Below are 24,106 nucleotides of genomic sequence, written 5' to 3'. Positions count from 1 at the left end.
CTCTCTCTCTCTCTCTCTCTCTCCCTCTCTCCCTCTGAGCATGTCTCTGAGGATTAAAACAGAACAAAACAAAAAGCTAAGAGTTTCCAGTTTGGCCCACTCCAAGGAGCTCTTGAGCAGTTACTGGAGTCCATGGGTCGTGTCTGTGTGTGTATCTAAGTGTACATATTTGCATGTGTATCCTTAGGTGCATTTCTGGCGTCAGAACTGTATGTGCATTTACAAAGTTGATAATGGTTTACAAATTGCTCTTCAAAAATGTTAGTTGACACTCCCACCAACGGGATATGAGCCACACATTCTTACCTCACTGAGTATTATCAAGTTTCTCATGTTTCCCAGTTCGTTAAATTAAAGTAATATCTCACTTTATTTGCATTCTAAATAAGCTGTTTTTCATATTTATTTAACCTATATTTTTCTGTGTATTTGTTCATCTTTTGTATTTGTGAAACCTCTTTGCCAATGTAGAAAACTGGACTACATTATTTTCAAATATTTTCCTTTCCAGTGTTGCCTTTGGATTTTTTCATTGAATCTTTCTGCTGAACTTCTATAAAAATTGGATGTTTACCAGTTTTTAATTTATGACTTCCAGGTTTTGTGTCATACTTAAGAAGGCTCTACGCCACAATTATAAAAAAAAAACAAACCTCCCCCTATTTTTTGGACTTGTATATTTATATTTCGTAATATTTAACTCTTTTGAGTCATTGGTGATTTTTAATATTGTTTAATTATGTGTGTTTTTTTTTTCCTAAAAGGTTTGTGGTTGTACCAACATGTTAAATTGAAGAACCTATTTTTATTTGACCAATTGGAAACTACTTTTCTCAAACAATTGCTAATACTAATTGAGTGTTTATTATATATCAGATATTTGCCATAGGTTGGAACCTGAACCCAGGGCTCTTTCTGCTCTCCCGCTCTTGGTGTGAATGCTGCACCATAAACTCTGACAGAAATCAGATTTGCTGAAAATAACTGCAGAGTAAAATTTAAAACTTGAGCCTGTTGGAAGAGGGGATTATATTAGAGAGGAGTAAGTTTTTTAATGCGATTAGAAAGACCCTCGTTGTCTTGTACATTTGTTCACACTGATGTCTTGTGGGTCTGGTTCCTGGATACTTTGCAAACCTTCCCGTTTTGAAAGTCACGTTTGTGTATTTGATCATTTTCCGTGACGTGTCTGGTTCCAGGAGTGTGAACAAGGAGACCAAGCTGAAGTTTGTGCACACCTCCGTCCACGGCGTGGGCCACAGCTTCGTGCAGTCGGCTTTCCGGGCTTTTGACTTTGTTCCTCCCGAGGCTGTTCCCGAACAGAAGGATCCCGATCCTGAATTCCCAACAGTGAAATATCCGAATCCCGAAGAGGGTGAAGGTGTCTTGGTAACCTCATATTTTTATTTATAAAGCTTACCTCTTCTGTTCAAAACTATGGCTACCAAGTACAATGCGGTTTTTTATGTGCTTTCATTGTATGGAACAAAAATAATTTCATCATTGGAAATATTTATATTTATTAATCAATCATCCATTTCTTAAAGGAACTTTCAAATTAGATATGTTAGCATCAGGATATGAGGGCTGAAATCTAAATGTTTTAAATTAAATTTAATGAATTAAGTTTAAGTTACTATGCTTCCTTAATGCCAAAAGGAAACAGTAATAGAATGGAAATTTGTCCTCCCATGAATTTTATTCCTTAATTGTCATTTTTCTGATATGAGGAAGTACTATTTAAATTATGGTTCCTTCAGCCTTTTAAAGGGTAGGGCAACAATGAGATTCAGAGAGCCAGTTTGTTTTGGTTTGTTTGTGAGGTTGATCACATGGGAAGCCTGGAGATACCATTTTAGCTGCATACACACGATCCGCTGTGGGGTGAATTCCATGGGCAGGCTTGGGTCGTGCGCTGGTTCTCTCATTATCTGACCTGGCTCAGGAACTAATACATGACCAGCCAAGACCAGCTCCAGAAATAAAATTCAGCCTGAGTTTGGGGAAAATTCTCTTTTGGTTCTTAAATAACTGAACGTTTTTAAAGACTGCAATGTCCTCGATTCTTGATGGGAAATATTCTTTCTTTCTGCTCTTTTTCAGACTTTATCTTTTGCTTTGGCTGACAAAATCAAGGCCAAAGTCATTTTAGCAAATGACCCAGATGCTGATAGACTTGCCGTAGCTGAAAAGCAAGACAGGTACGAACTCATTGTGATTGCCTACATAATAGAAATGATAAAGGGTGACATCCCGGGCAGGAAAATGCTTCTGGGGAGACTGGACCTATTTGGCAATATTTCCCATTTACTTTGCAAATGATCGTCTCACTGGGTTTCTGGAGAGTCTTCCAACACCGAGCAGGGTGCTGACACGGGGGCCACACGATTACTCTGCAAGCACAGGGCAGAGTGAACCCGCCCAGTGTGAACCTGGAATTGAAATCACTCCGTTATCTTTTTATCACTGATTTCATTATAATTAATGACTCGGTGCCTAATGAGGACAAAGTGCTTTGCTTGGTGCTGGCTTTGCAGTTCTTTATTCGCCAGCAGGTTTGGTAAGGAGCTGACCTTCAGGGAAATGTTGAACTCAGGCTGAGCAGACTAGAGAGGAGTGCTGACAGTATAAGGCAAGTTTGACTGTAGAGCAGCGGTTCTCAACCTGTGGGTCGCAACCCCTTTGGCGGTCAAACGACCCTTTCACAGGGGTCGCCTAAGACCATCCTGCATATCAGGTATTTACATTACGATTCACAACAGTAGCAACATTACAGTGATGAAGTAGCAACGAAAATAATTTTATGGTTGGGTCACAACATAAGGAGCTGTATTGAAAGGGCCAGAAGGTTGAGAACCACTGCTGTAGAGTGTGCACAGAGGGGTGATAAGTTGCAGGGTGGGAGGCGTTGAAAGGCAGGCAGGGAGCAAGCAGTTTCAGCTATCAGATGGCATATGTGACGTTTCGGGGAGTGTGGTGCTATTAAAGGGTTAGGATTTTAGATTATGATGAAACAGAATCAATTCTATATCCGTTTTTAGAAAATCAAGCTAAGATGATATATGTGCTGGAACATGCAGTGTACTTCTAGCCACGTGGACCACAGAGAGGAAGATAAATCCCACGCATGTTTTTGGCGTCCTCACCATTTTAGCATCAAGCTCAGTCTTAAGGAATGCTAAGCTGTTGCCCTCTCAGACTCAATAAAACTGACTGAAAGTTAAGACGCACACACTGGTATAGTTGGGGGATCTTGTCAGCATATTCCTGTTGTGTTGAAAAAGCCTTTGCTGAAAACAAAGAGAAAAGGAATGATGTGTCATCACTGACATACTTTTACACGCTCTTCAAAGATTGGCTGTTTGTCTAGGCCAGTGATGGCGAACCTTTGGTGCTCGGCGTGTCAGCATTTTGAAAAACCCTAACCTGATTCTGGTGCCCTGTCACATATAGAAATTTTTTGATATTTGCAACCATAGTAAAACAAATATGCATATTTTTGATATTTATTTTATATATTTAAATGCCATTTAACAAAGAAAAATCAACCAAAAAAATGAGTTCGCGTGTCACCTCTGACACTGGCTGAGACGTGATAGATGCTCACATGTTTGGGAAGCAGCAGCCACGTTTCTGGCCAGTTATTTAAACAACAATAACAGGGCGTCTTCCAGAGATGACCTTGACCCTTGTTTAGCTTCCTTGTCCTGCTGCAGGGACTCCCCGTGTCTTTGGAGACCTCAGCAGTGCATGGTTGTCTTCTCTTTCAGTGGTGAATGGAGAGTGTTTTCTGGCAACGAGTTGGGGGCCCTCTTGGGCTGGTGGCTCTTTACTTGTTGGAAAGAAAAGAATCAAGATCCCAGTGCCCTCAAGGACACGTACATGCTGTCCAGCACCGTCTCCTCCAAAATCTTGCGGGCCATTGCCTTAAAGGAGGGTTTTCACTTTGAGGTAAGGGTTTTGGGGGCACATAGTCTTTCGCCTTTCATTTGCTCCACTGAAGGTCTCAGACACGTCTTCCTCTTTTGGATTATCCCTTTAGGAAACATTAACTGGCTTTAAATGGATGGGAAACCGAGCCAAGCAGCTAATAGACCAGGGAAAAAATGTCTTATTTGCATTTGAAGAAGCTATTGGTAAGAAGCCCTGTGATGCTCATAGAATTTGTTGATACACAGAATGCAACTATGTGGGAAAAGATGTGGATTTGGATTTGGGTTCAGTAAATTAGTGTGAAACAGAGCACACAGTTTGCTTTGCTTCTGTGGCATTCAAAGAGCATTGAGCTGTCCTCTCCCTAAATTGGCATCTCAGATTGCATTCAGCTAGAAAGAATATCTGGCAAATAACTAAGCCATTAGTGTAAGAAAGTGAATCCTTTCCCCAGACGACTGAACACGGCAACACTGTGCACATGGCTGCTGGCAGCTTAAGAACCTACATTGTTGGGGAGTGTGCTGTTTCCTCCACTGTGGGGTTGATATCCAGACCTAAGTGTTCTGTCCACAGGGAAGAAGGCCGAGTCGTGGTGCCTTCATCAAAGTGCTTGTCACCTGAAAGGATGACCCCAAGCCCAGCCAGGATGACAGAAAAACACTTGTCTTAAACTATCAATAGGAATGAGCAGAAAGGAGAGTGAGCCACAGACACCTGAAGTTCAGATGTTTGTGCTGGGGATATTTTAGCTATTCATTCAGCAAAAGCTCTGACGCATCATATTTATCCTATAATATGTATTTTTCTGATTCATCTGCATATTTCCTGCAGCACCCATAAAACTGAACCAATTAAACCAAGTGGAATTGCTCAGCGTTGCTCTTTTTTGCTCACAATTGGCAGTCTTCTCTTTCTATAGCTTTTTATTTAATAATATTTTTGCATTGGTTTATCAAATATTTATTGCATGACAATTACACAGTCATTCTGAAAGAAATGGGCACTGACCTCTGCCTACAGCAGTTGCCAAGGATCTAGTTAAATTACCACACAGAAGGCAATAGGCCAGGAACCAAGATGAATAATATAACTCACAAGAACTATGGGGATTCAGAGAAGACAGCATAAGCCTTGACTAGAACAACTGGCAACAGTTCTGTGGGAGCTGGAGGAATTTGGGCTGGACCTAGGAAGCAAGCACCATTGTCTGGGAGGAAGACTCTCCTTACAGGTTATTCAACAAATACTTCTTGAAGGCCTACTATGTGCTGAGCACTGGCTAGGTTCTTAACTATAATACTGGCAAATGAGAAGCATCCATCTACTTATACTGTAAAACCACTTATGTGATAGGCAGGGTGTGTGTAGATACATGCACCACAATGTTATACAGGAAGCCACTCCCAGGTGTCTGTGTCTGACATGTGTCTCTGCAGGATATATGTGCTGCCCTTTTGTTCTGGACAAAGATGGAGTCAGTGCCGCCGTCATAAGCGCAGAGCTGGCTAGCTTTCTTGCAACCAAAAATTTGTCTCTGTCTCAGCAGCTAAAGGCCATCTATGTTGAGTAAGTTTCTATTGATAATTGAAGTAATATAATTTGATTAGTTTCATGTGTACAATGTAATGATTCAATATGTGTATATATTGGGACATGGTTGCCACAATAAATCATTAACATACATTGCCACAGGTGGCAATGTATTTTAAGTGTATTATGTTTTTGCGTATGAGATGCTAATATTCTTTCCAGTGCTCTGACTTTAGTTATGAATTCTATTTCTTAAGAAAACGAAATAAGAGATTATCTTTTCCTTTTGATACTTACCATTTGAGATAGCACTAATCTTTTTTTTATTATTTTTTTTATTTTATTTTTATTATTATTAGTTAAGGTATTACAAATGTGTCCTCATCCCCCCCATTAACCCCCAACCCCCCCCCCCACACACACACTCATGCTCCCATCCCCCTGTTGTCCATGTCCATTGGTTTGGCTTATATACACGTATACAAGTCCTTCTGTTGATCTCTTCCCCTTACCCCCGCCCTCCCCTACTTTCCTTCTGGGGATTGATAGCCTGATCGCTGTTTCTCTGTCTTTGGGTCTGTCCCTTTTCATCAGTCTATGTTGTTCTCTATAATCCACAAATGAGTGAGATCATGTGGTATTTATCTTTCTCTGACTGGCTTATTTCACTTAGCATAATGCTCTCCGGTTCCATCCATGCTGTTGCAAAAGGCAAGAGTCCCTTTTTTTTTTACCGCAGCGTAGTATTCCATTGTGTATATGTACCACAGTTTTCTAATCCACTCATCTGCTGATGGGCACTTAGGCTGTTCCCAAATCTTAGCTATGGTGAATTGTGCGATAGCACTAATCTTTACTAAATGCGAACATGACACAGAATGTGATTTTAAGTGCCTGATGCCAAAAAAGATTAAATGTGTTCATGAAACGTCTATTTAGTCTTTATAGCAATTTCTCAACTCTTGCCTTTCTGATGCAAAAGCAGGCAGACACACAGTACATAATGCAATGGGCGCGGTATGGCTCTTCCAGTATAATTTTACTTACAAATATAGCCTGAAGGCAAGGTAGCAGCTTGGTGAGCCCTCGGGTAAATTGTTGTACCTCCTTTTTAATGCTAAATGATTGCTTTGAAGCTAGTCATGGTCATTTGTCTCATTACTAATTTGAGAATGTGCTGGTTGGTGCCCGTTCTGTATGCAGAATTATTTGTTCCTCATTTTGCATGTATTTGTATTTGTTTTGATAGGTATGGCTACCATATTACCAAAGCTTCATATTTTATCTGCCATGATCAAGGAACCATTAAGAAATTATTTGAGAACCTTAGAAACTATGATGGGAAGAATAATTATCCGAAAACTTGTGGCAGATTTGAGATTTCTGGCATTAGGGACCTTACCACTGGTTATGATGATGGCCAGCCTGACAAAAAAGCGGTAAGTCACATCCACTTTCATCAAACTCTTGTCTGTTAGTGATTTCAGAGAGGAAGGGAGAGGGAGAGAGAGATAGAAACATCAAGGATGAGAGACAATCATTGATTGGCTTGCCTCCTGCACACCCCCTACTGGTGACAGAGCCCACAACCTGGGCATGTGCCCTGACTGGGAATTGAACTGTGACCTCCTGGGTCTTAGGTCGACACTCAGCCACGGAGCCACACCAGCCGGGCAATACACCATATATTACTAAGAGATAAATAGTATTAAGAGTTACAGTGAAACATGGCAGATCCAACCACTGCCATCTCATTGTCATGCATCGACAACCACATTCCCTCTCAGTTTTTTCTCCTGGACTTTACCAACAGGTTTCTAAATACCGTGCTTATGTGGTGATGTTTTGAATTATCAGTGTTAGACTCTACTAATTTTCTGTTATGGAGATAAGGATTTAGTTCTTACACTTCCAGCATTCACCATTCCCCTTCCTCCCTGTCCTCACAATACATTTATACCATAACTTAGGGTGACATGAGATTCTGTGCTTGTATTAATATGGCAGAGGGTGAGCATCCGAGAGGGTCTAACAGCCACTTTCAAATACCATCTTGCCTTTCCCCCGCCCTTTGCAGTACCTGGTGCCTCAGGTAGTGAGTTTGGCAGGTTTTGCAGAACACCTTGACTGGGTTCTCGTCTGTCGCCTGCAGTGCTCAGCTGTCACCCCATGTTCCGGGGCAGGTCTGCTCCTCCATCTGTTTTCTGACTTCCCAGATTGGCAGGCAACCCCATCTACTGCGGTTCCCTTCCTTCCTCTTTGCCCTTGTGTTTGTTTTGTTTCTCATACTCCTGTCATTTTAGTGAATACATCCAGTTATGAATACATCTGCCAGAAGCTTTATTTTCTTTTAAGTCTGTCCATAGACATTTTTGCAAAGTTAAGTAAGGTCTAGTATTGTTTTTATTTTATTTTTTTTGTAATGCATCATTAATCTATTTAAATCAATTTCTTGTGAAATTATATATTTCAATTTTAGTAAAGCTTTAATCGTTTTCATGAGTAGAACGGAAGAGGTAAAAAGCCTACAAAATTTACTTAAATTTCACACATTTCCTTTTTATTATTATCTAGTGTGTCATTTGTATGGAGTGCATTTTCAGATTTTCTCCACAATGTTCTTCTTCCTGAACCAATATAGATATTTGGCATTTATTTTCTTGCCTATCTAGAGGAAACTATTATTTAGGCCAGAAGAGTTTCTGTTACTATATACATTCAGAATGTGTATAATTCATTCCTAGGTTCTCCCTACTAGTAAAAGCAGCCAAATGATCACCTTTACCTTTGCGAATGGATGCGTGGCCACCATGCGGACCAGCGGGACAGAGCCCAAAATCAAGTACTATGCGGAACTCTGTGCCCCGCCTGGAAACAGGTAAGATGTGGATGGTTTTCAGTCCCTAAACTTCCTAGTTGGTTCTGTTTATATGCTGAGTAAAACATTTCCTCCACAGTATGTCGTTTAACTGGGAAGCTTGTTCCAGAACCTACAGCAAATGCTGTGATATTAACAGCTGCTTGGAGCATCCAGGGACACGAGTGTTCCCTTCAAGCTTAACTACATCTCTTTCTCCCCCAACTTTTCTTTGTATGAGAAAAATGTCATTCCTAATTTCAGTAATATTATTTCCTCTTTCTACTACTATTTTTTTAAATATATTTTTATTGATTTCAGAGAGGAAGGGAGAGGGAGAGGGAGATAGAAACATCAGTGATGAGAGAGAATCATTGATTGGCTGCCTCCTGCACATCCCCTACTGGGGATCGAGCCTGCAACCCAGGCATGTGCCCTTGACCAGAATCGAACCTGGGACCCTTTGGTCCTCAGGCCAACACTCTATCCACTGAGCCAAACCAGCTAGGGCTCTAGTACCTTTTATATGAGGTAAGCACCAATGAGTTTTCCTTTTTTTCTGCATGTGTCTGATACAATAAAGTAAAATCATTGCACATGCATTCAGCACATATTTTGGGCACCTGTTTGGTTGCATTGGGCTATGCTGGGTCCCAGGATAAAGAGTCAATGTCAGAAAGAGCCCTTGCCACCGAAGGACTGATGGTCTGGCAGCTTCAGGGTCGTGCCTCCGTGAGTATGGGAAAGGGCTGGAGTTGGTCACTTTTCAACTGTAACATTTTGAACTTTAACAGCTGTGGTGTATGTCATTAGCATGTGCAAATGTGCTCTTGCAAACTACTTAACCCACAGTTAACTAGCTCTTCTCTATTAGATTACAGTTAAGAATCAGGGGGAAAAATTTAAGGTGAAATCAACTCTGTCCAATAGAAATAAAATGTGAGCCACATATGCAAATTTAAATGTTCCATTAGTGAATAGAAACAGGTGAAATTAATTTTAATAATACATTTGATTTAACTTAGTCTATTTAAATAGTGTCGTTACAATATGTAATCCATGCTAAAAGTTATTGAGATATTTTACATTTTTGTCACGCAAAGTCTTCACAATCCATTTAGTATCTTACAATTTGCCATGTATCTCAATTCAAATGCCAAACTTTTTTTGGAAATACTATAACTGTATTTAGATCTCATAAAATTTACAGTAGAAAACATAGAATTTGATACCCCAGTTATTCCAAACATACTTAAGTTTTCCAACAGCCAAACCAAGTGTCAATTTTTAAATTTGAATTTCAATCAATCGGACTTAAATGAAATTTAAAAATCAGTTTCTTGGTTGTACGAGGCATATTTCAAATGCTTGACAGCCACGTGTGGCTAATGGCTACTGTAGTAGACGGCAGGAGACTTGGTGGTTGTTACAACATGTATTCCAAAGCTTTGCTTGTAGAAAGGTTTTTCTGAGTTTGTGAATCAGATTTGCCCCATGTGAAAGTGGGAGGAGAGGAACACTGCTGAGCATCTTAAATTGGCAAGCCAATAGCAGATTAAAATACAGCAAATTAGGAGTGGGTGAGGAAACAATTGTTAGGGTTAGACTTCCCTTAGACAGGCAAAGTGAGTGCTGATAGCAAAGCAAGAAATACTGAAGCAAAACAAAACTAGAAACATGGAAACAAGAACTCAGAGAGTTTAAGCGAAATAGTATTCTGCTCCCAGTGGGCCCTGTATCTTCTGAGTAAGAGCTGCCGAACAGCTATCAGAGTCGTGATTCTAGTTCTTAACCATCAAGGTACTCAATCACATGGATCTATGAAGTCATGGGACTGTAATAGATTTGCTACAGATTCTCATTAAAACCTTCTTGTGCTTAAAGGGCAAAAACTCAGCTATGAAGCAACTTAAACATAAAACTGCTCATTTTCTGAGCACTTTGCATTACCAGTGTTTTATGGAATACTAGAGGCCCAGTGCATGAAATTCATGCACGGGGTGGGGGCTCCCCTCAACCCAGCCTGCACCCTCTCCAATCTGGGACCCCTTGGGAGATGTCCGACTGCCGGTTTATGCCTGATCCCGGGGATTGGACCTAAACTGGCAATCAGACATCCCTCTCAAGTCCTGGACTGCTGGCTCCTAATCGCTCACTGCCTGCCTGCCTTGTTGCCCCTCACTGCCTCTGCGTGCCAGCCTGGTCTCTCCTAACTGCACCCCACTTCCGGCCTGGTCGCCCCTCACGGCCCCCCCGCCGGCCTTGTCGCCCCATGCAGCCTGCTGTTCAGTTGTTTGGTCGTCCCTCACTAACCCCCCTGCTGGCCTGGTTGTAGGCAGCCATCTTGTGAGGACATGAGGGTTAATTTGCATATTACCTCTTTATTATGTAGAATTGTGCAAGTATTGGTGTTTCCATGTATGTTAAATAACAAGCTGTTTGCTACTACATCAAATATGATTTTTCCATTGGCTTCTTTGTAATTCTCATTCTCACTTAGTGTTTGTATATTTCTGTATCTTATTCTTTTTTTGGGGGGGGGGGGGGAATAGACGTTAGACCAATTTAAAGATGTTTTCTATAGATATTTGTCTATATTTGTCTTTTCCTTTTCATTATCCTGTGAAAAATGTGCCTAATATTCCAGAAAACTTTGCTTTAAAATAACAGTACTATTTAATGTTTAAGGGTCTGTGGTATTTACATTTTTCACATGGCTTACTGAGTGGACTTAAATTCAAATACTGATTTATAAATTGCTGAAAACACTTAGAAAAAGTGTGCTTTTATTATATGCATTGAAATGTTGCTTGCTTTCATTAGATGGGTCATTAAGCACTAAGTCAGCTATGGCTATGCTGTCGGGGCTCAAGCCAGGCACCAGCATACCTACTGTACAACAGCAGTAAAACCATGGCTAAGGTTTCCTTATTTTCTGATAACCTAAAATATTACTAATATAGTCATATCATGAATTTCACTTATTCATAGAATTTCATGACCTACTAATTTCTTAAAATATGAAATCCTTTTCTGGTATAAGTTCTGCTTTTTAAAAAATATTTTGTTGGGGTAGATGTCTTTAGTTTTTATTTTGGAAAATTTGAAACCTATAGAAATGTTGAAATAATAATGTAGAGAATATTACATACCCTTGCTTAGACCAGGACTTGGCAAGCTTTTCCTATAAAGAGCTAGATAGTAAATATTTTAGGGTTTGCAGGTCCTATGGTTTCTGCCACAACTACTGGGTCTACTGTCGTAGCTAGAAAACAGCCATAGACATGAAGGAACGGGTGTGGCAATGTTTCAGTAAAATTTACGCAAACACACCATAAAGCCCTGGTTTGCCTACCTCAACCTAGAATTAGCAATTGCTAACATTTTATGATATTTGCTCTCTCTCACTATATACATTATATTTTTGGTTGTTGTCTATTTTTCCCCTGAGCCATTTAAAAGTAAGTCATAGACTTTAATATGCATTCCTAAGAACAAAGACTTTCCTTACTAGCTAAGGTTTAGATAATAATTATATCAGGGAGAGTTCTAACAGAAACAAGACCAGTTGGAGCTATAAAGATACATAGCTCTCTGTAGACTACAGATATATATATGTCTGTATGTCCATATGTAGTAAATTCACTGTTGAGTTTTAGGTATATTGTTGAAAAAACACACACAGTGATTAGTTATGTGCCTTCCTGAGGATTGCTTTTTTCTTCAAAGCACACTTATGGGGAAGGAAAAAAAAGACCTGCATGATTCATATGTACTTATGAAGCATAATTACTTTATGTGTTACCAACAGGGATAAAAATAATTATAATGACAGCTTGCATTTATTGAGGTTTTGGGGCCAGATTCTATGCTAATTGCTTTCTATAATTTGTCTCAATCTACACAGCAACTCTCTTGGGCAGGTACAGTCTTTATCCCAATTTTACAAATGAGGAATCTGGGCCTTCCAAAGGCTGAGCCTTCCCCGGGGCACACCCTAGTAACCAGTAGAGCCAGAATTAACGCCTGTAACAAGATGGGTTGTGTTAGTTGTACTCTTAGCTTGCACAATGTAAAAATGATCTTAAGTGACAAGGATTGCCATCTCCATTAAAATAAAGTTTGTAGCTCTGACCAGTTTGGCTCATTGGATAGAGCATCGGCCTGCAGACTGAAGGGTCCCAGGTTCGATTCCGGTCAAGGGCATGTACCTTGGTTGCGGGCACATCCCCAGTAGGGGGTGTGCAGGAAGCAGCTGATCAATGTTTCTAACTCTATCCTTCTTTCTTCCTCTCTGTAAAAAAGTCAATAAAATATATTTTAAAAAGTTTGTATACTGGTATGTGAAAGATGGTTAAGTATGAAGTAATGAAATTTTGAATTGAAGGATTTAGCTTTTTTAAGTAGCTTTCTGGGTTAAAGTTCTCATAGTAACTCATACTGTGCTAGTCGCCTGACACTTATATGAGCTGCTGGAAACTTGTCTAATTCCAAGTCTGGTTTATCTGTCATCTGCCTTCCAATCGTTTACATGTGAATGAGTGTTTTCCACCTGCTTAAAAACTGGATTTCCTTAGCGGAATCTTGCTCCCTAGATTAGAGTTTATATTTTAGTTGTGGCCCTTTGTTCTGGAGGAAAAATAATGAAGATAAACCCCAGGGTCTAAGTTCCTGGTGCATGACTAGCAGGCCCGCTAGGAGGTTCCCTGGCCTGTCTGGTCTAGGAAGGCCTTACAGCCACACCTGCCGCTTAGCTTCCAGAAGTTGTGTGGAAACAGGGTCAGGAACGTTCTTGTCCTGGGAGACCTAGGGCATAACAGCTGTGGCTTGTAACAGTTCAGCAGGACTCAGCAGAACAACTGGAGTCATGAAGTTTTCTCTGCGATGTTAGGCACAAACATTGCAGAACTTTAGGGATGTGAGGGCAAACATTGTGTTTCTTAAACATTCTTTTGAAGACTAGAAAGGGGTGGTTTTTGTTTATGGTTGAGACTTTGGGAAAGCCTTTGGGGAAAATAACTGATATTGTCTCATGGGATTTTTTGTTGTTAACAGAGGCTAGGCACCCTGGACTTCTGTTTTGTCTGATTTATTAGTAGCCCTCCTCTGAAGGTTACATGTCAGTTGTACTTGGTCACAGTGGGGAGAATTTAAATATGCTTTGGGCCCTGGCTGTTTTGGCTCAGTGGATAGAGTGTCGCCTGTGGGACTAAAGGGTCCCAGGTTTGATTCTGGTCAGGGCACGTGCCTGGGTTGTGGTCTCGATCCCCAGTAGGGGGCGTGCAGGAGGCAGTAGATCAATGATTCTCTCTCATCATTGATGTTTCTATCTCTCTCTCCCTCTCCCTTCCGCTCTGAAATCAATAAAAATGTATTTAAAAAATAAAATATGCTTTGTGAAAATCCACTGATCTAGAATTTCCCCCCTTATTTTGCAGTGATCCTGAGCAGCTGAAGAAAGAACTAAATGAACTAGTTACTGCTATTGAAGAACATTTTTTCCAGCCACAAAAGTATAACCTGCAGGCAAAAGCAGAGTGAAATATTCCTGCCTTGGCCACAATTGCATTTACCTACATTAAGCTGAACTTGATTTCTTTATTCTTTTTTTTTTAATAAATCTTTATTGTTCAGATTATTACAGTTGTTTCTCTTTTCCCCCCCATAGCTCCCCTCCACCTGGTTCCCATCCCACCCCCTGTCCTTACCCCCCCCCCCACTGTCCTCGTCCATAGGTGTACGATTTTTGTCCAGTCTCTTCCAGCACCCCCCACACCCCCTTCCACCCGAGAATTATCAGTCCACTCCCTTTCTATGCCCCTGATTCTATTCTATTCACCAGTTTATTCGGTTCATCAGATTTTTTTATTCATTTGTTTTTAGATTCATTTGTTAATAGATATGTATTTGTTGTCACTTTGTTGTTCATAATTTTTATCTTTACCTTTTTCTTCTTCCTCTTCTTAAAGAATACCCTTCAGCATTTCATGTAATACTGATTTGGCAGTGATGAAGTCCTTTAGCTTTTTCTTGTCTGTGAAGCTCTTTATCTGACCTTCAATTCTGAATGATAGCTTTGCTGGATAAAGTAATCTTGGTTGTAGGTTCTTGCTATTCATCACTTAATATATTTCTTGCCACTCCCTTCTGGCCTGCATGGTTTCTCTTGAGAAATCAGCTGACAGTCGTATGGGTACTCCCTTGTAGGTAACTATTTTTCTCTTGCTGCTTTTAATATTCTCTCTTTGTCTTTTGCCCTTGGCATTTTAATTATGATGTGTCTTGGTGTGGTCCTCTTTGGATTCCTTTTGTATGGAGTTCTCTGCGCTTCCTGGACTTGGAAGTCTATTTCTTTCACCAGGTAGGGGAAGTTTTCTATCATTATTTCTTCAAATAGGTTTTCAATATCTTGCTCTCTCTCTCTTCTTCTGGAACCCCTATAATTCTGATGTTGGTATGCTTGAAGTTGTCCCAGAGGCTCCTTGCACTATCTTCATATTTTTGTATTCTTTTTTCCTTTTGCTTTTCCGGTTGGGTGTTTTTTGCTTCTTTATATTTCAAATCTTTGACTTGATTCTTGACTCTAGTCTGCTGTTGGATCTCTGTATATTATTCTTTATTTCAGTCAGTGTATGCTTAATTTCTAATTGGTCCTTTTTCATATCCTTGAGGATCTCACTAAATTTCTCAGAGGTTTCTAGAAGATTCTTGAGTAACCTTATAACTATGGTTTTGAACTCTATATCCAGTAGTTTGCTTTCCTCCATTTCTGTCATTTGTGACCTGTTTCTTTGTCTCCGCATTTTGGCTGCTTCCCTGTGTTGATAGAGTGGCTTTGTGTGCTAGGTGTCCTATAGGGCCCAGTGGCTCAGCCTCCCTAATTACCTGAGGTGGACACTCTTGGTGCACTCCTTTGTGGGCTGTGTGCATAGTCTTGTTGTAATTAAGCCTTGATTGCTGTTGGTATCCCTGGGAGGAATTGACATCCAGGTTATTTGGCTGTGAGGACCAGTTGTGTCTACAATGGGAGAACTTCTGTGCTCAAGACACCCTTATGGGGCAGGACTTGCTTCAGTGGGGCTCTGGCGCTCACTGAGTCTTCCCCCTGAGTGTGTCTCTTATGGATGTGAAGAGTTGTAATCTGGATGGTCTCACTCTGACCACTGGGTGGACTGGCTCTTGGATCTCCAAGGAGGTGCAAAGTCAGCCACTGCCTGAGGCCACCCAGCAGGAGCTATAGAGAGATCTGCAGATTCTTCCTCTTTGGGGTTTGGAGGTTCCCAGATGAGGAACAGCTGTGAAGTAATGCAGGCTGCTGATGAGCCTTAGGCCTTCATTTGGAAGCTCTGGGGTTCTCTGACCCAGCTACAGTTTGACAGTTTTTAGGGGGAGAAAGGCCAGGCCATTCGTATGCAAAAGCCTCTGCACACAGCTTGGGTGAGGTTGTAAATTGGGTGGGGCAGGGTCTTAGGGAATAACCAGGGCGGAGCAAACCTCAGTGGCTGCCAGTCTGCTCTGCCTCAGAAAGGTCCCGGCATCTGTGTCCTGCAGCCCCGTGCAGGAACAGTGAACACTGCAAGCACCTCTGCGAGAAAGCCACCCTCACGTTCTGGCCCGATGCCAGGCAGTACAGCTTCTCTTTGTATGAGTCTGGGTCCCCAAATTGTTGCCCAGAACTGGAGTTCAGAGCAGTTGGGTGCTTGTATCTCCCTCCCAATTGAAAAAGACAACCGTGTACCCAGCTGCCAGCCCCTTTTGTGCGCCTCCGTACCTCCACACTTCCACACCTCTGCACCTCTTACCTATTCAATGTGCTTTTCTCTTCTAGTTGTAGAATTTCCACTCAGTCAGCCTTCCCGTGGTTCTGGATGATATTCATTTTGTCTTTTGGTTGTAGTTTTAATGTGGTTGTGCATGGCAGCAAGTTCAGGTGTTTACCTATGCCGCCATCTTGGTTGTCCCTGAACTTGATTTCTTAACCATCATTCATAAGGGCCAAGGGATTTAAACTGGCACTACAAGTATTCATATTTTTTTATAGGCCTACATTCCTCACTGTCTTATGTTGGATCTTTAACATAAATAAAGAAGAGATAGGTAAACCTAACACACCAACATTCCTATTAAAAGGTTAAGACTCGGCATTATCAGAATTTTAAAAAATAAAGATTTAAAAAATATAATGAATATGCTTTAATTATAGTAAACAAATATATGTTTTCTCTATAATTCTTTTTATAAATAATTGAAATAACCAGGAAGCCCTTACAATTAGGTAATTCTGGGCTGTCATGTGTAAGATGCCCACATTTTACATACGTAGGCAGACCTCGTCTTATTGTGTGTCACTTCATTGAGCTTTTTAACAAACTGAACGCAAAAGATTACGACTCGCTTTATTAAGATACTTTATTACGGGGAGTCTGGAACTGAACTCGAAATATCTCTGAGGTAGTCTGGTATATACACGGGGTGGGCAAAAGTAAGTTTACAGTTCTGTTCAAATGGAAAATAATACAATAATTAGTAAATAATAATACAAGAACAAACTGTCCGCATATTCACAACTGTATACTTATTTTTGCCCACCCCTGTGTATTTCTATCAATTGTTTATAAAGTAAAATAAATGAACAGATCAAATGTATTTATGTTTAGGCAAAATACAATTTACAGAAACCTGTGAAAAGGAGCAAAAGATACTTTTAAAAAAAGATAAGTTGTTTTGTTTTGTTTTTTAACCTAAATCCTTTTAGTTCTAATAATATGCTGTTATACATTGTACATGTGCTAGGGAAAGAACAGCTTAACCATTTTTGTTCAATGCATTACAATTCATTTTATCTCTTTAAATCTTGAATCAAACAATTGGTTATTTGAAACTTGCAAAGTACTTTATTGTACAACTTTTTACTCCAGCACAGTTTAATTCTTGTTCCTGAGGCAGCAAGGATGATAAATAACTATTTACCTGACTCTGAATTTTTTTTTTTTTTGCCTTGTTCATACATAATCAAAAATCTAAAACCAGAATTTTTGTATAATAGATTTTCTTTTCCAGGTTTATTATTTTAGTCTGTGCCTTCTACCATCCTCATAACTGCTGGCCTTATAACCTTCCGGAATGATTCCCCTTGAGTGAGTGTTCCTGAGCTAGGACCACGCTGTTTTTTCTTTACTTCAAGTATTTTAGGTGATTTTAAAAGCAAATGATCACCCATTATTATTCTTAATTGTTAACCTAAATGGTTATGAACAGTTTCAGAACAATGAGAAATACAATACCATTGACAATCAATTTTCTAAAGGAAAAAATGTTCTAATATCTTAATGATACATAGCTTGTGCCCTACCAGAACTCTTAAATCCACAATATTCAATGTAATCTATCAGATGCTTCATTGTAGAAGCTATATTTATTTTTGTGTTATAATGTTTTCAAGTCTCAGACTGTACACTGGAAAATAAGAAATGGTAGATCTGCGTCCTTGCGGTTTTTTGGACGTGTAAACTATACCTCATCACAGAGTCTATTTCTGAAAATACAGAAGCAATTGAGATCCAATTCTGCTGTAATGGAGCTCCCAGTCTAATTGAAGGGCTAATAAAGAACTGTCATTCTCACAGATTCTGTAGTAGAGTTATTTGCAAAGCACGCAGAGGTCAGAAGTGTGTGAGGGAGAGTCATTCTGCACAGACAGCCTCACAAAAAAAAGATGAATGAGCTGTTTCGCCTTTGGAGGGTGAGCAGCAGCTGAAGGTGGAGTAGAAAGTCCTAGGCACAGAGCACAGCAGTATCGAAAGTGTAGAGATGCTGGGATGTATGTGCATTTTGGGTGGATGGTTGTGGGAAAGCAGATCCCAGCTGTAAACCTCAGCACATAGCCTCACTTCTCTGCCACTCACATGAGCAGACGATCAGTTGAATCTAGAAGAGATTTCCCCAACTCTATTATTTCTCACCTGTATTTCCAAGAAATAGCACACCGTGGGTGCTCACTGAGTATTTCTTGACTTTTTGTTATGGGATGCAGGGTAGAATAGTTTGTGGTGCATAAAGCTTGCAGCATAATCTGGGTTCTCATCTTGGTCTGCTGTGAGTCAGCTCTGTGACCTTGGACTTCTCCATCTGCATTTCCAATTTTGCTATATGTTTATAAACTTTTTTTAGGGCAGTTCTAGGTTCACAGCAAAATTGAGAGGAAGGTACAGAAATATCCCATATAACTCCTGCCCCTACACTGCATAACCTCCCCCATTATCAGCATCCCCCACCAGAGTGGTGCATCCATTACTATTGATGAACTACCTACACTGACACATCGTCACCTAAACTGCAGAGACAATTAAAAGCTCATTGGTTGCCAGGGGTTAGCAGGGAGAAAGGAATGAATAAGCAGAGCAGAGAGGATTTTGGGGGCAATAAAACAAAATTCTCTATATGATAGTACAATAGTGAATGCATGTCATTACACCTTTGTCCAAACCCATGGAATGCACACCAAGAGTGAACCCTAATGTAAACTATGGACTTTGGGTGATAATTCTGTCATTTTTAAAATGTAGAGATTTTACTAAATGTTCTCTGAGGTCATTTCATGCTGCAGGTCTTTAAATTATGTGGAAATCCAGTGAGGACACTATCAGCAGCAGTAAATCACTGGCAGTTCTCGTTGACAGAAGCTTAGCTAGCCCTCTGAGATGGGGGCAAACACTTTGTACCAAACAGCAGCCCCGAGCTCATATCCTGCCTTGCCTTGCAGTCTGAAGGGGGGTGGGCGCTGCGATTGGGGACAAGCAGGGCCACGTGACGTGCAGATGCCTGGGAACATGTTTCGCAGAGGAGTCAGGCAGTGATCAGGGGCAAGTGCTGTGCTGGCAGCCCCGTGTGCATTCTCATGGCTGATCTTCCTTGGGGAAGATCTTCCAATTTGAGTGTGGAGCTGGCAACCCATTTCCTCTTGCTGCCTAGAAGGAACAAATCCCAAGTGAAGTCCCAGAGACTGACTTGGAGGAGGAAATGCAGGCCAGCTGTCTATTGTTGTGTTTTTCTTTGTGGTTTATGAAATAACAGCTGTTCCTCGTTTCTTTAAGAAACACTGGAAGTGCCTCTCATTTATCTCATTGATTTACCTCAAACATAATGCTGTTATAGGAAAGTATTGTTATTTCATGATATTTGTAACTCATGTGGTTTTAAAAAGTGTTTTATGTGACGAATCAAATGCATATGTCCTCCTTTGAAGGGGTTTTGAAAAAAAAAAGGCATCTAACTCATATTCTCTGCATCCAAGAAGACCAAGTCCTCAGAGCTATTTGTGTGTTGGTTCATATGTTCACTGACTGAATCCTGTTTGAACATTGCTGTGAGCTAGGCACTTTCCTGGATGCTGGTAATAAACGTGCAGCCTGATGTCAAACTTAGTCTGTCTAGCAAGGGAAGTTCACCTGTGCACAGATCATTGCTGCACTGAAGATGTGTATTCCAACTGTGGGCCAGCAGTTCTGTGAAGCTCCCTGAGCCTTTTTTCCAGACATCAAGTTCAAATTCCTCACATTTTTGTTTAAAACAATTTGACTCTGGGAGGCTATTTGCGTGTCATTTCCCTGCATCATCCTTTTGTTCCTTTTATCCTACATAATAAAAGCCTAATATGCCAAGTGTCTGGTTGTCCAGTCGGCCATTCGACCAATCAAAGCGTTATCTACATATATGTAATAGAGAAATATGCTAATTAACTGGGACTCCATAATGGGTCGACGGGACAGGAGGAGGTTATGCACACAGTGTTGGGGGCAGGGCGGCAGGGCCTCCATGTGTCTGCGCTGGGGGAGGGCCTGATCAGTAGCGGCCACTTGGCTGCTTCAAGGACCAGAGAGGAAGGCAGGGCCGGACCGGCGACTCGAGGGTGGGCAGCGCCGCGCAATTTCGAATTGCGCACTGGGCTCCTAGTATGCTAATGATATGCTAAGGGTGCTCAACTGCTAGCTATGATGTGCACAGACCGACCACCAGGGGGCAGACAGTCAACTGTTTAACCAGTAGGTATGACATGCACTGACCACCAGGGGACAGATGCTCCAGCCAGTAGTCTGCTAGGGTCCAGCCAATTGTGACTGAGCAAGAAGGGCGGAACGTGCCCTGGAGCCCTCCCACGGCCCCTCCCCGGCTGGCCAACCTCCTGCATCCCTCCCTATTGTGCACCAGTGGGGTCCCTCGGCCTGGCTTGCACCCTCTCGCAATCCAGGACCCCTCGGGGGATGTCAGAGAGCTGGTTTTGGCCCAATGGTGGAATGACCGGTTGCTATGACGTGTACTGACCACCAGGGGGCAGATGCTCAATGCAGGAGCTGCTCGCAGTGGTCAGTGCACTCCCACAGGGGGAGCGCTGCTCAGCCAGAAGCCAGACTCATGGCTGACAAGCACAGCAGTGGTGGCGGGAGCCTCTTCCGCTTCCGCAGCAGTGCTAAGGATGTCCAACTGCCGGCTTAGGCCCGCTCCCCACTGTCAGTCAGACATCCCCCGAGGGCGCCTTGACTGCAAGAGGATGCAGGCCAGGCTGAGGGACAATTCCCTCCCGAGTGCATAAATTTTGTGCACCAGGCCTCTAGTACATACATATCTATATATATAAAAGGCTAATATGCTTGGTGTCCATCCAACTGGTAGCTATGATGTGCACTGACCACCAGGGGGCAGATGCTCAACACAGGAGCTGCCGAGCTGCAGTGATTTGGCAGCGGCAGTTCTTGGGTGATACACCCCGAAACCAGAGAGGAGGGAGCCCAATTCCTCATGGGGCAGCACAATTCCACCTTTGGCTGTGAGTTATGTTGTTGCTGGGGCACTGTCGGCCCTGAATCTGGTTTACTGCAACCTTGCATTTGCATTTCACACCCTGTATGACAGCAACTTTGCAGAGTGCCCTCTCACACTCCAGGACCCCTCGGGGGATGTCGGAGAGCCGGTTTTGGCCCAATCCCCACAGGTCAGGCTGAGGGACCCCACCTGCCGGGGGGACCCTGCTCACTCCGCAGATGCCCTTCGAGCCACGGTGCCACCCCAGGTGCAGCCAGCTGGGGAGGGACCGTGGGAGGTTGGCCCCAGGGCATGTCCAGTCTGTCTGGCCCAGTCCTGCTCTGCCAGCAACCTTATAATTAATTTCTTTTCAATGTGCATGAATCCATGCACCAGGGCACTAGTATGCTTATAATAGGGTAATATGCAAATTGGTTGGGACGCTGTCACAGAACGACCAATCGGCAGGCTGCACGCATTTCAGGCACAGGTGGGCGGGGACTTGCAGTGTCGGGGACAGGGGCAAGGACTTGTGCTTCCCAGGACATGACACTGCCTCCCAGCCCACAGCCTGGCCGGGGATGTGAGGCTGTCTCATTGGCTCCTCATGTGAAACGTGAGCTCGGATCCTCATTCTTATTCAGTACAGTGGAGTGTGGGAATTGGTTTACAGGATCCAGTCCCACTTGGGGAAATGTTACTACAGTCTGAGAGTAGATGTAAAACGGGGATATTTATTCGCTCACAGGCTTGCTGTAGAACAGACAGAGTCACCATCCTCACAGAATTCAGGATGCCCCACTTGCAAACCTAGAATGAAAAGTCAGCAACACCCCACATGGCCAAGAACTAGAAACTGCCCTTTGAAATGAGCATATGCAACAGAACTGTGAGTCCCGGGACGGTGAAGAGGAAAGCTGTCCTTGGGTTAATTTAAGAGTTTAAGGTGTAAAACTGGCATCAGAAAGTAGTGGCATAACACCGAGGCCATGCAGTCATGTGGCAACACTGAGATCATGGGACCTTGGGACAAGTGGTTTCTGACGCTGTGGGAACCCCTGCCCCCACCCTGACCTCTGGGTGCCTGTTACAGAAGACCACGTGCACAGGGTGAGGGCTCTGGGCCTGTGGTGGCAGGGTTAGGGGACAGAGGACCTCCTCCTATAAAATCTCCCCCAGCCTGTGCAGCATCAGGCTGTGTGGCGTGCGCCCGCTGATGGCGTCACCAGGTGACGTCACCTAGAGGGACTGCTCAGGCGGTTTCCCTGAAGAGGGGTGTGCACCCAGCTCAGAGGCAAGGAGGTACTGGCTTAGGGGCCACGTGACTCCCCACAGCCCCTGCAGTGCGGCCAGAGCTGAAGCTGCAGGTCCATCTGTCTGTCACAGGGCCTGGACAGTGCGGTGGCCCCAGCGCTGGTGGCAAGTGCTGGGTGCCTGAATCCGGGGAGCTGCCCAGACCCACGGGTCTTCCCAGCTAGACCGTTCCCCTCCTGCACCTCTCACCAAACCAGGGTCTGACCCTCATCCTACACCCCAGACCCCAGGGGCCCAACCTACCAAATGGTGACCTTTGACCGCATGCCCTCACCCTAACATTTCAGTCTCAGAACCTAACACCTCCCTTAACCCCCTCACCTCTGATCTAACCTTTAACAGGAGCCATTGCCAACCACATCTGGTCCAGCACCACTCCCCCCCTTTTAGCCCCCCACCTTCCTCCATGGAAGCTGCTATTGCTTCCCGCGAACTCAAAAGAAATAGGATTAATCAAAGAAGAATATGTCCGAGCAAAGACCTTGAACTAAAGAAGAAATATAGTAACTAATATACATGAGAAAAGTTAACTTCAAAGGTAATCAAGTAATTGCAAAGGGAAGATACCTGGAACATTTAAAAAATCACAATATTCAGTACTGGAGAGGGTGTGATGAAACAGACACCTGATAGCATTGCTCCAGAGCATAGGGGACAGTATTTCTGGAGACAGTTTGACAGGATGTAGCAAATATTCAGGCTCCTGGGCTGGATGATTACATTTCCAGGAATTTATCACACATAATAATCAAAAAGTTGGGCCAGATATCATCATCATAATAATAAAAGGCTAATATGCAAATGGTCATCATGCCATGACACCGTAAGGACTGAACAGCTGGACACTGCATACAAGGCAGGCACAGGTGAGTGGGGACTTGAAGCATTAGTGGGCGGGGACTTGCGCCAGCCCGGGATGTGAGGCTGCCTCCCCGCCCAGCACCAGGCCGGGGGATGTGAATAGCAATATTAAAAAATTTACTCTAATGAACTCCCTTTTAATGTGCACGAATTTCGTACACCGGGCCACTAGTTCTATATAATAAAAGAGAAACATGCAAATTAACCATCCCTCTGCTACGCTCAAGCCACACCCACAAGTCAATCAGGAGTGAGTATGCAAATTAACCCAACTAAGATGGCAGCGGCCATGGACCTGGAGCAGCAGGAGGCTTGGGTTGCCCCCGCCGATGGAGGAAGCCAAGCTTCCCGCCTGCCCTGGCCGGATCTGGGCTCCGCTCAAGGCTACAAAGTTTCAATTATAGAAGATAAATAAATCCCAGATACCTGCTTCCAGCCCAAAAGGAGATGCTGGGAGCTTGGGTCTCTGGGGGCATGGCCAGCCTGAAAACGGCCATCAGCCCCTCACCCAGGCTGGCCAGGCACCCCAGCGGGGACCCCCCCCCCACCCTGAAGGGGCTGTGGGCAGCCTGAAAATGGCCCCCAGCCCCTCACCCAGGCTGGCCACACCCCCATGAAGTGAGGGTCCCCACTGGGGGGCTTGACCAGCCTGCAAACAGCCATCAGCCCCTCACCCAGGCTGGCCAGGCACCCCAGCAGGCCCCCCACCCTGATCCAGGATACCCTTCAGGGCAAACCAGCCAGTCCCCATGTGTGCACGAGGCCTCTATCCTATATAATAAAAGGGTAATATGCAAATTGACCCTAACA

The 24,106-nt window shown here is 43.0% G+C and overlaps 1 protein-coding gene across 1 annotated transcript in view; it reads left to right on the top strand.

The window, feature by feature from the left end:
* PGM2 (phosphoglucomutase 2) overlaps positions 1–13,961 on the top strand; it is a 31,722-nt gene extending 17,761 nt beyond the window's left edge. The window contains exons 7-14 of the mRNA XM_081110871.1: positions 1,200–1,389; positions 2,104–2,201; positions 3,771–3,951; positions 4,043–4,136; positions 5,373–5,502; positions 6,716–6,905; positions 8,211–8,344; positions 13,762–13,961. Of these exons, the coding sequence (XP_080966997.1) occupies positions 1,200–1,389; positions 2,104–2,201; positions 3,771–3,951; positions 4,043–4,136; positions 5,373–5,502; positions 6,716–6,905; positions 8,211–8,344; positions 13,762–13,864 (1,120 nt within the window). The 3' untranslated portion in view covers positions 13,865–13,961. The remainder of the gene's footprint in view (positions 1–1,199; positions 1,390–2,103; positions 2,202–3,770; positions 3,952–4,042; positions 4,137–5,372; positions 5,503–6,715; positions 6,906–8,210; positions 8,345–13,761) is intronic.
* Positions 13,962–24,106: the final 10,145 nt, after the last annotated feature.

The sequence above is a fragment of the Myotis nattereri genome (genome assembly GCF_964212035.1).
Source record: "Myotis nattereri genome assembly, chromosome: 1".
In the NCBI taxonomy this organism is placed as follows: domain Eukaryota; kingdom Metazoa; phylum Chordata; class Mammalia; order Chiroptera; family Vespertilionidae; genus Myotis; species Myotis nattereri.
Note: the sequence above shows the minus strand (reverse complement) of the source record. Positions and strands in the feature narration are given on the sequence as shown.